This window comes from Aptenodytes forsteri, unplaced genomic scaffold (assembly GCF_000699145.1).
Source record: "Aptenodytes forsteri isolate BGI_AS27 unplaced genomic scaffold, ASM69914v1 Scaffold87, whole genome shotgun sequence".
In the NCBI taxonomy this organism is placed as follows: domain Eukaryota; kingdom Metazoa; phylum Chordata; class Aves; order Sphenisciformes; family Spheniscidae; genus Aptenodytes; species Aptenodytes forsteri.
Window position 1 is genome coordinate 5,882,593 of NW_008796041.1, and position 17,229 is coordinate 5,899,821.

General features: G+C 38.0%; 1 protein-coding gene across 1 annotated transcript in view; it reads left to right on the top strand.

Annotated features, from left to right (window-relative positions):
- The window catches only part of HGF (hepatocyte growth factor), a 58,723-nt gene that overhangs the window by 17,347 nt on the left and 24,147 nt on the right, over nucleotides 1-17,229 (top strand). Inside the window, exons 4-7 of the mRNA XM_009285521.1 lie at nucleotides 294-408; nucleotides 5,342-5,484; nucleotides 7,173-7,293; nucleotides 12,040-12,158. Of these exons, the coding sequence (XP_009283796.1) occupies nucleotides 294-408; nucleotides 5,342-5,484; nucleotides 7,173-7,293; nucleotides 12,040-12,158 (498 nt within the window). The remainder of the gene's footprint in view (nucleotides 1-293; nucleotides 409-5,341; nucleotides 5,485-7,172; nucleotides 7,294-12,039; nucleotides 12,159-17,229) is intronic.

Consider the following 17,229-nt stretch of genomic DNA (forward strand, 5'->3'; position numbering starts at 1 on the left):
ATATTGCTTTTATTTACCTCATTAATGAATGGGGGACTTAAGTCCTCAGACATGGACTTTTGGTCAGTCAAACACTTTGGAAACATTTTCAGTAGCTTTCTTTGGGAAGTTAATGATCAATATTTTGAAAAAAAAAGAGACAAGAACGTATGCGGACAATTAAACAGTATTTTGAATAATTAAGTATTTAAAGGCTATCAAAAATATATTATTTTTATTTGAAAACTGATGATAAGCTTTGATTTTAAATACATTAACCAAACCCCTAATTTTCTTCTCTTTTCTTTCAATAGACTATGTCAGGAATTGTATCATTGGGAAAGGAGCAGACTACAAAGGAACGATATCTGTTACCAAAAGTGGTATTCAATGTCAAGCCTGGAATTCAATGATCCCCCATGAGCACAGGTAAGAGTTCAGGAGCAGAGACAATGGGAATAGTGCTCAGACAGCTTCCATAAAGCATGGTTTGACTTATTAGCAGACAAAGAATTTATGAGAAAACTGACCTTAGACAACAAAATCTCTTAGGTGTATTCTTGCCTTTCCCCAAGAGATGCTGTTCTCCAGATCCCAGAAAATCCTTACCTTCTTGGGCTTTCTCCAAAGAGGTCTCTCCTAATGCCAGCCTGTGTGTCTGGATCCCTTCCTTTCCTGTGTCAGTTTTTTTAGCTGTTTATATCCTTTTGATCTCTTAGCTACTGGCAGAAACAAAATATCTGCATAACTTCAGCCTGGGGTCTGGAAGTTTATCTCTGTTTCTTAATAGTCTCCCAGGAAATGGATAATTTAAAAAAATACATTATTAGGAAGTGAGGGATACTAGGGATATTAGCCCACCTATTTGATCAGTATCTAATTATTGTTACTATATTCTGCATGGTTACTATTAATTATTATTTGTAGAATATGTTAAACTCTATAAAGCACTTAGACCAGACAACAAATACATGGAAAGGACTGAACAAATTATTGAAATCCTTTCCTTCAGATCATACGAGCAATAACTAAAGACTGATGCAGCAGGTATGGGACTTAACTTGTGAGTTTAAGACCTGATATAATGAGGAACTGAGGCCATATCTATGCCTTGAGAGTAGACTTAGTTCAGCTGTACTAGCTAAGGAAAAAGAGAAGAAATCCAAAAACTGAAGCCAGTAAGAGTAATGGTAAAAACAGATTCAACCACAACAAATGTTGCTGGAAACTAGCAAAAGGACTGTGAAGTACTGGTCTACTCTTTGACCATTTCTCTTTGAACCTTTTTGTGTTGGCTTTAGCCATGTAAATAATAAACCCTTAAGAGCCAAAACCAAAGTGTCCTCTCATCCATAAGCTTCCTATCCACCTTGCTGCCTTTTGCTCTGGACTCCCAGCATCAGCACTTTGTTTAGGAGGAGCCAAGCTGGAGATTGCTAGTGAGGAACTGGGCTTTGCACTGCTCAGTCCTGTCCTGACCAAATCTATCCAGTGTGCAAGATGGTATCTTGGAACAACATTAAAAGGCAAAGGATACTTGGGTTCTCTCCTCTTACGATGTGTTACAAAGCTGAGCCTCAGGCTTGGACTTGACTGGACTTGGCTGCTTATAATATAGATGGTAGTGTGCCTGATTTTCAGTGTGGGACCAGACCCGCTCTTACTTGTGAATGTATGATAAATACCATCAGCTCCCACAGCAATGACCTCTTGAGACTCAACACCTTGAAGTATAGAATCTTCATCTTCTAGAAATGAAAGAATTCTCAATAATTACAGCTTAAGCAAAAATGAGCATTCGTTCTATATAATATACATATGACTTTATATAATTAAAGAAAAAAGTGTCTGGATAGTATATATTATCACTAAATTGCATTTTAATATACAGCATACACAGCTTTATCTAATGCATTTGGCCAGCCACTCTTCTATGATGTATTTTATGAGAATGACTTTTCTCCTGCCTTGTGCAATAAGTTTAATTCTTAAAAGGTCACTGGATAAATGAGGCGGCTGCATGCTAATTTTGTTTTTCAACATCAGAAAATATGATTTCATCATCAGAGACATGAGGGAGATGGGAAGAAGCAGACAGTAGTGGTGTGTTTGGAACTTATTAGTGTGAAAGGCTTAGATTTTTAGGTCAGTTTTTCTCAACATCTGATTATCACAAAGTGCCATTGGAAAATAAATCCCTTTTTCATATGCAAGGGAGAAATGCACTTTACTGATTTTTCATTATCTTTCTAGAAAGAATTAAAATAACTTCAGACTTTAAACTTGTGCTTGGATTTAACAAATTATATTTTTATTTATTTGTATACCAGTAGAACCTGGAGACTCCCAGCTGAAATCAGGGTCCCATTATTTTTGTCTCCATCCTAGTGCAGATTACAAGACTAACATTTTTGTTTTGCTCTTAAGAGTGTTCTATCTAAATGGATAAAACCGATGCAAAAAGGGTTCAAAGAGAAATGGTCAAAGAGTAGACCAGTACTTCACAGGCTTTTAGCTAGTTTCCATGACTTTTGCTGTGATTGAATCTGGTTTTACCATTACTCTTACTGGCTTTAGTTTTTGGCTTTCTTCTTTTTTTCCTTACCTAATACAGTTGAACTAAAAAGAGTGTTCTATCTAAATGGATAAAACCGATGCAAAAAGGGTTCAAAGAGAAATGGTCAAAGAGTAGACCAGTACTTCACAGGCTTTTAGCTAGTTTCCATGACTTTTGCTGTGATTGAATCTGGTTTTACCATTACTCTTACTGGCTTTAGTTTTTGGCTTTCTTCTTTTTTTCCTTACCTAATACAGTTGAACTAAATCAGCACACAGTTTTAGGAGTGGCTCTATCTTCCATTTCTGCATGGGTCTTTACTGCATCTCACCTTTTCCTCCCTCAAGAATGTTGCTTCAGTACCTGTATATTTGACCCATCTTGAGTTTATAATGCTATTCATTTTGACATTTTTTAATGTTCTGACAGCATATCTGACGTAATTTGAAATGCCTTTTCCCTATATTTTCTAATGTCCATAATTTCTGAGCAGAAAGATTTTCCAGCAGGAAAATTAAATAAAATTTTCTAATATGCACTGACATACTACATTAACACATACACAGGTTGCGATGTCCCATCAGAAAAGTTTGCCCAGGGCTGTCTTTAGCTAAGAAAAAATTTGAGAGATTTATATTACAAGACTACAGAGGAAAAACAGAAGCAACAATTTTATAGGTAACAGTAATGACATAAAAATTATTCTTTTCAAGCACCAAAAGTAAGAAAAGCACTTTTAAATAATGATTCCACATTGCTTTGACTAGAACCACAGTGTAATTAACAGAGGTATTTTCCACTTCATTTAGTTCAAAGATTTCATTAATGGGAATAAAACTTGATTAAAATGTCACATGTCAGAATTTTCTTTTTGTTTCTCTCTCTTTCCCTCTCTTATTATTTTTAATTTATTCATTTGTTACATAGAATTTGCCAAGGACAGCAGGAACCATACATTTATATTCTGCTTTTGTATATAAATTAAATCAGTGTCTGTGTATAAACACTGTCCCAAGTGCTTAGTTTAGTTTCCTAAGCTGCAAGTGTCTACAGTCATCTAAAAGAAGTTAGATGACATTTCATTCCTTTTTTTTTCCTCTAGAATATAGATACATTTGAATTCCCTTGGTGATTAAAAAGCCCACACCAAAACAAAACAAAACAAAACAAAAAACCAACCCCCCCCCCAAAAATAAAGTATTGGGCATTTTCAGAATAAAAGGTGCACTTTGCTTGTGATATTTCCACCAGAATTTAAATATACTGAAGAAAAAAAAGTGGAACAGATCTAGGAAGCTCAAAAATTAAATCAATTCATTAAGTTGAATTACAAGTTTTGTGTGATCCCCTAGGTATTTTGCCCAGCTTTTCAATTAACATCAACAACAAAAAATCTTCATGGAATTGAGCATACTCTGAATTTAATGTGTTTTTTAACTACAAAGATTTAGCTGCTGTTTAAGCATCACTGCAATGAAACTGGCAGTGAAGTGTCACCGGGTTTGTCTGCAATGTGCAGCCTAAGGGTGGCCATGAGCTCTTGCAGCAGCATTGAACAGAACCAGCCTTGGGGTTGGGCTGCTTACTATAGGGTTACTGGTTCCCTAGTTTGTGGGAAAGAATAACGAGTAATACTTTTATGTATAAATATATATATACACGCCTACGTATATCTCTATATGTCAGTGTGTATGTGGGGGTTTCTCTAGAGGTAAACACATAATTTTACAGACAGCTAAGAACACAAAACCTTGACTCTGGAGAGTTTATATTTGATGGACTGAGCATAAGCAGCAAAATCTCATACTGAAAATGTGTGTTAGGCAAAAAATATAGTATTAGCTCACATTTCTATTAAATCACTAAAGAAAAACAAAGTGCTTAGCAATTGGCCTGAGAACCCCTAATCTAAGGGAAAAATCTTAAAGGGTGTTGTTATTTAATAGCCCCTTACAGCAAAAGCAGAAAATATAATGAAAGGGAGAGCACAGTTTAAGTCAGCTAGGTCACTGTTAAATGACCTAATTTGTATGATAGCAATGATGAGTGGGTCTATAAGTAGCAGACCCTAAGGTGACAACAGTGGGGCTTGTGGCAGAACATGAAGCAAGACAGCTGAAGCGGGATCTGGGGAAATTTCTGATGCTAAAATGCAAAGCAGTCCGTGGTTTCGGGCAGTGAAAGCCTCTCAGCACGGTGTGTCACACCGCTCGGTCACGCTCACACGCACCTGATGCACAGTTCTAGCTGCTGCCTGGCCGGGGATGGGAAGAGGTTTCTCTGCTTGTGGGCTTTATGTAGTAGGTGCACACTAAGCCCAGCTGGGTCTCCTATATGTGCACGACATGCATAGGAAAGGCAGGTCTGACATGGCTATGGACCCAATGAAATTTTCCCCTATGCACCCAATACATTTTTCCCCCTTGTCCAAGGGCCTTCCACCTTTGTGTGAGTAGTTACAACCTTGTGAAGGAGAGTGCAGCGAGGGCTGGCAGGGAGTGTGCTGCTGCCTCTGGCTCTGCAGCAGATAGTTGGCCCCGGATGCCCAAGGGACGGGAGTACAACTTACTAGAGCAAGCTGTGGGCTAGACAAATTGTCCCAGATTTAGACCATTGATTGAGTAATCCTGACTGAAGATGTGTATTTGTGTATGGACAGATATCTGGGTGTGTGCATTTGTGTAGGCAGGGTGGAGGGAGAAGGAAGCAGAAATGTGATTGTTTCTAACTGTTTGTAAAAAATAGTATGATTAACACCAAAGTTTGCATGCTCTTATACTGTAATGATTGTCATTTTAAAACTAGCTTTTTGCCTTCGAGCTATCGGGGTAAAGACCTGCGGGAAAACTACTGTCGAAACCCCCGAGGGGAAGAGGGAGGGCCGTGGTGTTTCACCACCAGTCCGGAGACGCGCCATGAGGTCTGCGACATCCCCCTCTGTTCACAAGGTAACCAGCACGGCTCACGCGGACAGTTGCCTTTTCTCTGCTGACAGCAGGTACACAGAACAGGTACAATGAAACAATAGTTGCAGTGACACTTGCTCATGGACTTTGGAGAAAGAATAGGTGATTTCTCAGCAAGAATAACTCGTGTAGCAAGAAAAGCAGTTATTAGAGAAAGAGGAGATCTTGTTATGTTCCAGTACTCTGGAAAACCTGAACAAGATTTCAGGCTCAGCAGCTTTTTTTCAGGTCATGGGGGAGCCGGAACAATGAAGTTGTGCTGATTGCGCAAATGTGACCCTTTTTTCACTTGTCTAGTCCATAGTGAGTCCATTAACAATTTCAGTATTACTATGTGATAAAATCACCTAGTGCCATTCCATTGTAAAATCAACTTTTCTTCTTCTTTTTGATGAAAATATAGATACTGAATTACAGGACAAAAGCTCAATCTAAGCGTGCATTTTGTTTTTCAAATGAATACTGTAAATAAGTAAAACTTTTTATAAATCCAGTCCCAGTCGAATTTCAAGTCGCAGAATTCAAAAGACACTTCATGTGCACCATTGCATTTGTTAACTTTTAAGTTCTGTTAACCTCTAAACTAAGCTCTTGTATCTTGCTAATCAGCCAGTTCAGTTCCAGTCACTCAACCCATTTAAATTCTCAAGATAGGATGCCTTTAATTTTCCTGTTAGTGTGTCATGTGCAATAGCTATGCAGTGGTGGGGGAAGAAAAGGGAGAGGAAGGGAGAGAGGAAGAGAATGATTTATAAGGAGCTTGAAAATCTATTAAAAGCTAACATTTAAAGATCAATTTAAGTGAGCTTCAGACCTGGAGCTCACTGCAGGATGAAGACTTTGGTAGCGGATGTTTTGACTGAAGAGTGAGATCTATAATTGCATAAATTAGTATTTACTAAGTGATCCTTCATTACAATTACTCTAATTAGGGGGCACTTGAGAAATGTGTCTATAGTTAATTATGGTGAATTTATTTTATATTTTAAGATTTCTCATTCTAAATTATGAAGCATATTTTGTTCGACAGTGATTTCAAATCCCTTTGGTAGCTTTTGCCCACTCTCCCTCCACCCCGCACCTTCCCAAAACAGGGCTGAAAATGTACCATAGTTTAAGCTGCCAAAAAGAATTAGTATCGAAAAGAAACGGTATCATATGTAGCTGAAAGTGCTGGGAATTTAAAGAGACAGACTGTACTGCATTGAAATTGTGATTCAGCCATTGTTCTGTACTTAAACTTGTGCTGTAATTATACTATGACTTAGAGTAATTTAGAATAATGAATGTTACTTAATTAGAAAATATCACCTCTAAAAAATACTCCTTCCTTACATATGTGTCTCTCTCTGTTACTAACCATAAGTAAGGTTAAAAATCTGCTAGGAACATGAATGCCTCTAGCAGCTCACACCTACCTGCCTCGAAACCATAAGTGTCCTATAAAGTGATACCAAATTTAAGCATCTGGATTAGATCTAAGAAAGAGTACAATTCAATTCCAAAGGACATTTCCCATACCAACCTAACTAAAAGATATCACTTTTTTATACCTCTTTAGGTTGGTTTTAATTTATAACAACAGGAATATGATTTAATTATTTTAATTTTTTTTTTGCGCTACAAGTCATCAGCATAATAAATGACTAGTACCTATTTTTTTTTCCTAGTTGAATGCATGACCTGCAACGGAGAGAGTTACAGAGGGCCAATGGATCACACCGAGTCGGGCAAGGAGTGTCAGCGCTGGGATCTTCAGAGACCACACAAGCACAAATTTCGTCCAGAGAGGTAACCTCTCCTCCCCCCCAGGCAAATCCATGTGGTTATAATTTGAAAATTACACACATTTTGGAACCAGTTGGGCAAAATCAGCATTAGCTGAACTGAAATTTATGGAGTTCACCAGTTTTAGTTGCTTGGGCTTCTGGCCCATGGTGTGTGCAGACTGGCTACCATCACAATGGAGATGCAGCATGGGGACTAGAGGCTATTTTGCGCAGTCGTGCCTACATCCCATGGCTATGTAGTGCAGTGATGTACATGCGCTGCATTAATTGATCAAAATTTCCTCCCTGCTGACAGTAAAAAATTAACCTCTGAATGTTTCTGTATATGTTGTTATGCAGCTTCAGTCAGCTTAAAATACCTTAAAGTAATCACAAAGTAAACAATGATTAAAAGTCATAAATTTTTGTTAGCGTTCTTAACGCAATTAGTGAATATAAACTTGCAAATTTGTCAAGTCAAAGTATGCTCCTTTTTTGAAATATTGAACAGCTTTAAAGCTGTAGATGGTCTTTTGTTGTAATCAGGTTTTAGTATCCAATTTGATTAACCAAAATGTTTGCCCACTACATGTGTTTTTTCAGCCTGGGAAAGGAGTTCATCATTCTGTTTAGCATTTTATGCACATGGATTTATATTTTAGACTTTTTTTTCTTTTTTTTTAGTTTAGACATAGGTACATAATGCCAAAAGATGAGTCAGAAATAGCAAGACAAATTGCATCCCCGTTAGGGTTTGTCCTAGAGTGTAAAATTCACCCGACCGCAAAGGGTCATCTATAATACACCCTTTTGGAAGGATTTTGTGTGGGGGTTTAGGCCACACAGGAGGGCCTTTGTGTTTCTCTTAAACTGGACTAAAGTTTCATTTTAGTTTTACTCTGGATTTTGGATTAACTCCATCGGTTGAATAAACGTAAACTGCCAGAGGAAGACTGCAAGAATCAACAAACTCACAAAGATTGAGACCTTCCACTGAAAGTATCTTTATATATGTTGAAGCGTTCCACTAAATAAAGCATCATTTTTGTACTCAGAAATATGGGTACTGGTAGATTTTAGAAAGCCTGATTATTCAGCAAAACATTAAGGATCTGCAGTTTTGGAGTTTATGTGATATAACCTCGTTTTCCTCTTGGCTCAGACGATATGCTTCATGAATAATAGCAGGCTCTCCCATAGTTCTGCTACAGTAAATATTTTGTATTAGCAGACTGGGACTGAAGATAATCTGTTTCTGAGTTTTGCCATGCACTTGCTGTGCATTCTAGAATAAGTCACAGAAAGAATTTTTTTCCTTGGGAGTGAAACATTTATAGAACTTCTGGGTGCAAACAATAATAATTTTACTGTCAGGAGGAAATTTCTTTTTTCCGTTAATTTTGGATTGTTTGCAAAATGACTTTTCAGACTAACTGCAGTCTCATGAAAGATAGCCTTCCTCAAAAAAAGATTTCCTTCAGAAAATGTCTTCGTGAGAGTTTTCAGACTGTAATAAAAATGCTTTTTTATCGAAAAACGACCCATCCAGATTGAACTGATCTGTATGTGCTTTCAGAAGAGTAACTGGGGTCCAGTGCATTTCTAATACCCTTATGTTAATTAACTTCATGGAATGGTCACTAAAGGTAGTGACAATTATACTTTGATTATACTAGCTTTTAAAAATGTTGTGGGCTTTGGTTTGTTTGGGTTTTTTTAATAGTTATTTAAGTTGAAAATAAAAGAGGAGGTTTGGAACAAACGATCCATTAAAATACAGCAGTCTCTAGAGAGGCTTATACTATATCATCTAGGGGTAATGTGAATAACCTGGAAACCAGGAAGGACTAGCTGGACAGATTTAAACTTACTTTCATTTATGGATTCATCAGTTGCAATGACAAAGAAAGAGAGGTAAAACTAGTAATTTTTTTCAAATGCTCCAGTCTACCTGCTGTTGGACAATGCTTTCAGCTCTGGGTGAATACATCTCACTTTTCTTTTTTGTCACCTCAATGAATTGTTCCACATTTATTCCCTTTAGAGGTCAGTTACTGAAGAGAATTGATAATACCTGTTTACTTAGATGTGATTGAAGCTAACAGTAGGAATCCCCACAAACAGCTCCTGCACGACCCATTTTTAGCTATTAGTGGATGCAGAATTTTATTCTGAAGCTCCAGTTCTCTCGTGTACTCCTCATGGGCAGGGTTATGCCTCAGTATGGAAGGAAGACCATTAAGGATAATGACTTAGATAGGCATAGAGCAATGTAGAGATGCAACAGTTTTCTCCTCTTCTGCTCATACTTTCTGCTCAAAATCAAATATGCTGTGAAAATAGGTACTTATTGCATGGAGGAAAGTAGGGTTGAAGAGTAGTATAAGAGCTGAATAACTGCAGGTATCCTTTTATTAAAATACTCTGGTTTATATCTCTTGTATGAAAATTTACTTTATACAAAATCAAGTTTCCAGTCCTGCATGTCTTTTAAAACAATAAGAAGGGGAAAAGAAATATTGATGAAGAATTTTAGACAATAAGTTTCAGTTTAGCTCCAGCAGACCTAGAGATCAGCATCTGTCTCTTTAAAGAGAATAAATGTTATCTCTTTGTCTAACAGTCTTTTTTCCCCCCCTAGAAACTGAGAAAGTCTTGATTTTGACACCAGATGTGTATCTTAATGCTTCATTTCAGTTTCAGCAGTGAAATACAGCTACTGCACGTTCAAGGGGAAGAAAAAAAAAAGTAGGGTTCTGAAAGATCTTGGAAACCTCAGTCTCTTTGTTGGGTCTAAGCAAGAGGTCTGTGCCCAAGTGTACTGGGAAAGGAGGAGTGTGCAAAGCAAAGGGACGAGCTCTCAGGGAATCCTCCACAGCCCCACTGTTGAATTGTGTGGAACAGTTTGAGGCCCTGTTGTTTATCTTATCCCTAATATTTGTGTCTTAAAGGTTAGTTGACCTTTTCTATAGGAACTGAGGAACTGTGGCTTGCTGGATATGAAGGAAGGCAGAAGCATGCCTGAATATTGTGGGAAGAACCAGTGACTGGGAAGGCTGTTGTTGCTCTAGAAAAGGTCACATAGATACAGTAGGTGGAAAGATACAGTTCACGGGCACTACTCCATCCCACAAAGACACTCAAAGCTTGATCCTGGAAGAACTGTTACATCTCTACTTAAGTTTTAGTTGGTAAATAACACATTTTTGACATACTGTGGGAACATATCATATAATATTAGGAAGGACAGAGCATCCACGTGCCTTCTAGAGAGTGGATTCTTTACATCCCCAGTTGTTTTGAATGGGTTTTGGGAGCTATGACTGCAGATACCTTGCCATTCCTGGACTCTCCTTGGTTCCTGGGTAGTGCCACGGACTCTCCATTGCTACATGACATGCAGCATGTGCTGCCAGCATCAAAGCTCATCGCTGCACCTACTGGGTGGCCAAAGCCACCTCATTTTCTGTTATATTATTAGCCCATTAACTGTTTTCTTGTGAAATCCTTGGACACAATTTGTTCCTTTACAGTTTGTCTTCTATCAAGCACAAAACAAGGTACTGCTGTTAGATCTGAAACTACCACATTCTTGACTGCCCTTGAATTCTCAGTTTTGTGAGGTTTCTCCTTGGTGGTTTTGGTGGTTGGTTGTTTTTGTTTTGTTTTGTTTTGTTTTTTTAGTTCTACTTAAATCCTGTCCCTGTCCCTTGTATAGATGAAGGAACCTGATTTTTCCCAAGGAATGGGAGATCAAGTTGCAAATTCGTGAGTCAAAATTAGGATGATTGTTTGACAGAAAAAGCATCCTAGCAAAAACACAAGCTTGTAAATCATATTTTCCTCTGCTTGTGTGAAACACATCTGCTTGCAGTTGTAAATGGGTTCAAGTTCCCAGGTAGTTAACTTTATTGTTCTCTTGCATGCTTTTCATGTTTCCTTCAGGGACAAATCTACTTTTTGTTTCTTTTACAAACATGTTTCAATAAAACTGGAAAACCAAGACAATTTGTATTCACTGGAGAAAAAAAAGTATGCATTTATCTCCTTCTCTTTAAGTTTATAGATGTTAATATAGCACATTTATACAAAAAGATCCTCCTTATCTTGAATATCTGCCTGATCATTGAATGATGACAGTAGGAACGTGGAAACAATTAAATGGCACAATAGTTTCAAATCTTAATGAGATAAAGCGAGACGGAAGTTAATTCCTTATTTTTCTCCTTTTTTTCCCCGATGCTTGAAATGAGGGCATGACCTAGAATGAGCTCTGTTACAAAAATGGAGCTATCATTAGTAACATAGCTATTCAAAATAGCTTCCAGTTTGAACCCAGGGCTGTTGCACTGAAGAACCTGTTTTCTTAATGAGTCCGGCATGCCAGGCAGTGTTTATATAATCCACACTTAATTGGGCTGTTTTAAAAAAACGAGTGGCTTTAGAGTCTGGTCATCAGTTGACAGACACAAGAGCAAGAGTTTAGCAATTAGCAGTTACCCCATCCGGTATCCTGTGCATTAGCACAGCAGGGAATCCCCTCAGTGGAGGTCTGATTCTGCTGCATATTTGGAAAGACATTTTTTGTTATTAACTTTCTAATAGTGTTAAAAGAGTATCTGCATCCATCTCACAGGATCAGACCCAAGGTTAACGGTAACTGGTTCTTGTTTGCCTCTGCTGAAGACTGTCCTTTAAGTACCTTGTACAAGTTTGTGCAGTGTTGCCAGGAAGACTTCCCTGACACGTTTCTCACTGTGGTTTGCAGATATCCTGACAAGGGCTTTGATGATAATTACTGCCGCAACCCTGATGGCAAGCTGAGACCGTGGTGCTACACTCTTGACCCTAACACCCCCTGGGAGTTCTGTGCAATTAAAACGTGTGGTGAGTTCAAGCAAAATTTATTACTTCCTTTTCCTTTCCAAAATCTGGACACAGATAGTTCAAGCAATATAGGACCACAGCTAGTTCATTCATTGCACTTCACTGACTTTTAAAACATAGCTTTCAAAGAGGATCTCCTATAAAAACATTATATTTAATCTGGACAGGAAATAAAAGAGTTGTGTGCTACTTAGCACTGGAATATCTTACGTACAGGAAATTACATTAAAATGTAGGAAGATCAAGAACTAAAAAAGTGAGGCAACATCATAATGAAGATCTCATGTACAGTATTAGTTTGGCCATGCTGGGCATCTGCATTACAGTTTGGGAGTAGGTGCATGCAAACTTTCCCTACTCAGTGCTCTCTCTGTCAACAACTGTTCATTGCTTTGTTTTCCTCTTGCACATTGTGCGGTTCTAGGACTCGGTTCCTGCACACTATTCAGCCTTGTGCTGAAGACAGAATTATTAATTTCCTTATGGGTTTCTCTGTGATATTCAGCACTCCAGTGTCAAAGCACTCCACAGGCAATTAATTTATTTTATCTGTCAAATACAAGATGGTGGCTTTGGTTATCCTTGCTTTACAGATAGGGAATTGAATCAAAGTATCATTAAGGTATACAAATATTGGATGCCCACTTTGAGATGCTTTAGTTCAGAATTTTTAGAATTTTTCAGAATTCTGTGGCGTGTTCTATCTTCAAAGCCCAGATCCTCCTAACTTTGGTGGTAGCTCTGACAGCTCTGTTCTACTGACAATTAGATGTCTTAAATGAACAGTACAGGGACAATGAGGAAGGTACAACTATTGGACCTCCCTTGAAAACTTGGGCAAAGTAATTTTTCTAGACTTCTATGGTAATGCTGGGGCTGAGGCAAGTGGTAGAATTAAGTTTTGTTGGGACATGTTTTAATCAGGAAACCAAGATTTGCATCCCTGAAATTCCTTGTGTCATTCACAGCTTGTAGGATGTACAGGTGATAGTCTCCTCTTTTATCTCCCATACTTCTCATTGGCAGATTTGGGGTCCAATTTTTTACCCTTAGCGAACTCACAACATGTGAAATAATCAATGTACAAGCATGATATTAAAGGCAGCCTCGTAATACCTAGGCAGATATTTTTATTCTCTTTACTCAAAATACTTTGCTTATAACATCTTGGGAATAAAGGAAATTTCTGAAAACAAGGCATGACTTTAACTGAATCCATACTGTAGAAGCCTGTCAGCTTCATGTGCCCCAGCCCTATGGCAGAGCCCCCAGGAATACAGGCAGAAAAAGGAAAACAGTATTTTTGGCTTTTCCGTGAAGTAGAGGCAAATGAAACCTTCTAAAACTGGTCAGTGAAACTCAATGTCATGTTAGCTCATGAGAAAGTCAGTTTCTCTTAGATCTGCAGTTTTGGAAACTACAATTTCCTTTGTTGTTGTGCTTCAATTTTGACCAAAATTAAGTGTTAAAAAAAAAAAATCCTCGAAACCAGACACTCTGCTTTTCATCTAGATCTAAGTGTCTCTTCAGTAGGCTTATGTCATTATAAGACCAATTTGGGTTTCTTGGGAGGAGGATAGAAGAAGAGAATAGATTCTATTAAAAAGAACAATAAAGCTTACCTGGAACCAGATTTACGTGAGAATTCAAAAAAGCACAAAAAAAAGAGAAAAATAATAATAAGCATAAAAGGAGTGTTTTTTAATGACTGTTTAATTTTTTGAGTTCTTTGTATTTTGTGGTTGTTGTTGCAGTTATATAAACCAAGATAAACCATTAGTGGGGTACCCAAAATCCAGATAAAATAGAGACGGTAGTGGGTCTTACAAAAAGTCTGTTTCCATAATGTAATCCTGTATTTTTCCTATAATGTCAGCACATGTATAAATACTGGGAGGGGGGGAAAGAAGAGGGAATGGCTCTGGCAGGAACCTTTATGTGTGAGCAGCTGCTACCTAAAGGGGGAGGCATGGGATTCTCCATCTTCACTTGGAATTCTTACCAAACCAAATTATGCCATGTTTTCTGCTTCCACCACCAATAGGTCAGAATTTTCTCTCCTTGCTTGTTATTGGCTTAGGCCAGTGTAAAGTCTTGGAGTGTCAGTCACTCTTTATCAATTAGTGAATTGTTTGAAATCCAAAGGTTGAGCAGGAATACTCTTAATGTACTTCCTGATGTGGAGCAATTGAACTTATTCTGCACTATTGTATGTCATTGTAAATCCAGTATAAGGTAGTTAAAATTAGCAAAATTATTCCACTGTAAAAAAAGTGAGTTTAATTTGCTACTTTGGGCAATGTCTGTAATCAGGTTCTCCGGAGACAGAAGAAACATAACAGGACTACTGCTTGTTTTGTGTCAGGCACCCATTAAGTCACACCCATGTCGAAAGTCTTGCCTGTGAACTACAGTACTAACTCATGTAATTGTATCTACAGTTATTGATAATCTTTGATAATGGGGACAGTTCAGGCTTTCCCCATTGTGAACACTGTCTTGCTTAGCTCTATAACTGAATTGCCTTTCCAATTTTTTAGTTAATTCATTAAGTTAGGCATTGTTGTTGTTTTGGATTTTTGGCTTCTGATTTTTGGGTCTTTTTTGTTTGTTTGTTTTGGTTTTTTTTTTAAACTAAACTGTGCTTCCTACATTTCTCTAATTATTAGATAATATATGAATCACATGTAGCATACTAGATCTGTTCTTTTCCCCCGTTAGAAGTCTTTTATTAAAAAAAAAAATATTCCTAAGTTACAGCTGACTGTTTCACAAATGCAACTTTTATAAACCTTTATCCTTTGGTATTTCCTGAGCTAATGTGTCAGTGTTCTGAGGATTCACATCTGGCTTTGTTGGTCACGTAAGCTTACAGTGCGTGCAGCTTTCAGTATCTACAGTCTGGTCGAAGCTTTATAAAATAGTTGGGTAGGAGATCTCCTGCAAACTACTGTAATGTCGCCTTCTTCTACACAAGTCACAATTAAAGTCCTGAGGAAAAGGTAATCATCAAAATGAAATTGAAAAAAAACCACAATGTAATGATTTTAATGTTGTGATGAAAGTCTTTTATCTCATTTCTAGGCAAAAGTTGACTGAATTAACTAGAAATTCTTTCTTTTATCTGCAGTTAGAAAGTATATTAAGATCAGTGGAAATTTCACATGCAAAACTGTATTTTCACTGCAGAAAACTGTAGATCTTTGGAAATTACTGCAGCAGTCTATATGAGGACGAGTACAAAAGTAGTGATCTTGAAAGTCCAACAGATATTTTCAAAGGATGTTTAGCACAGGCATATGGCATTGCCTTCTACATAATATGCGATGCTTCTCAGTGCTTTCCTTTATAACCCAGAGAGGGAATTTATTGCTGATATTACTGTTATATCACCAGCTCGGTGACCAGAATACCAACACAAAATACTGAAGCCCTGTTTTCAGTTTTCTGTCTTTCTTGAGGCACATAGAAAAACTGTTTTCCCACCTCCTAGCAGGGAGCCCAAAACATTAGGCCATTCTGGGTTTCAGTGGCTGCTCCATTTTCTGAAGCTGTGGCTGTGTGCAATCTCAGTACACTAAAAAGAGAACATCATGAGTTATATGTCCTTATAGCTTTGTGGTTTGGATTCTCACACAGGTTTTTAATTCCTATGCTGAGGACTGTTTATATATTTTACAAGAAATGCTAATTAGCAAAAAAGCTTTGCAAATCCAAGTCCTTGGACCATATACAAAAACGTAGGTGTCCTCTCTTCGGGGGAGTGACCACAAGGCAGCATGCTGCTTGTGGCTTTTGCTACATGTCATGAGTGTTAGTGTGCTCTGTAGCCAAAATGCTGACAACAGCTCATATACAAAATTTTCGGCAAAAAAGTCAGTGGAAGGAAGCATTCAGAAAATAAATATGTTTTTAAGACTGAAGAGACAGGAGGGCATTGTAACTTTATTTCCAAGCACAGAAGGCAGCGTAAAACATTGTGGCTTACAGCCAGGGCTCTGAGAAAGAGATGACAGGAGCAATTAGGGATTAGAGATGGCTCAAGCTGCAAAAATTGGATCTGGATTAAGACTTCAGGGACCCCAGGATTGGTTTGAAGTTGCTCACATATGTGTCTGTGGTTTTGGCTTGAGACAATTTGTAGTTAGAAGAGAGGATAAAAGGACAACTATAACAGCAATAAAGAAGTGTAGGATGAAATGAAGAAATGGAAGCAGTGACAGCAAATATGAGGAAAAAAACCCTGTTACTCTGGCATGAATGAGGACATGGACTACAGGGAAGACAGGAGTGGGAAGCTGATTTTAGGTCAATGGTGAAGCTTTTTAAAAAAAAGGTGGAGCTGCTTTTTAAAAAAAGAAAAAAGGATAGCTGCCCTTCTGTGGATGAGCTGTAGGGCTATGAGAGAGGTGCTGAGGCCCAGAAATGAAGTTACATATGTCAGTCATTTGAGAGCTGCAGAGCTATATGGAATGATTATGGTAAGGACAGTGTTTGGTTGTTACCTACCTGATTTCCAACCAACCCAGCTGATTTTACCATGGATTTAGCCTTTGCTGTCAGTACTTATAGGCAATATAAAGGAGGGACTGGAGTCCGAAAAGCCCTGAGAGAATTCAATAAGGGTCTCGGTTTGATGGGAAAAAGCAAATAATGAAACAGCAAAATTGAGAATCCAAAAATGAACCGTTGCAGTGTGCCTACAACTTTTGGGAAGGCAAAGAATCACTAATATTAGATTACTCATTCTTCAGAAGCAGAGATTTCAACTGCCCATTTGAATGTGAAGTTCTGATTAAAGAGTTATTTGTTGAATCATAGTATGTAAACAAATAAAAGTGCCAGTGTCCTGGTTTCAGCAGGGATAGAGTTAATATCCTTCCTAGTAGCTGGTACAGTGCTGTGGTTTGGATTTAGGATGAGAACAATGTTGATAACACACCGATGTTTTAGTTGTTGCTAGGTAATGCTTACACTAGTCAAGGACTTTTTAGTTCCCCATGCTCTACCGACTGAGAAGGCTGGAGGTGCACAAGAAGCTGGGAGGGGGCACAGCCAGGACAGCTGACCC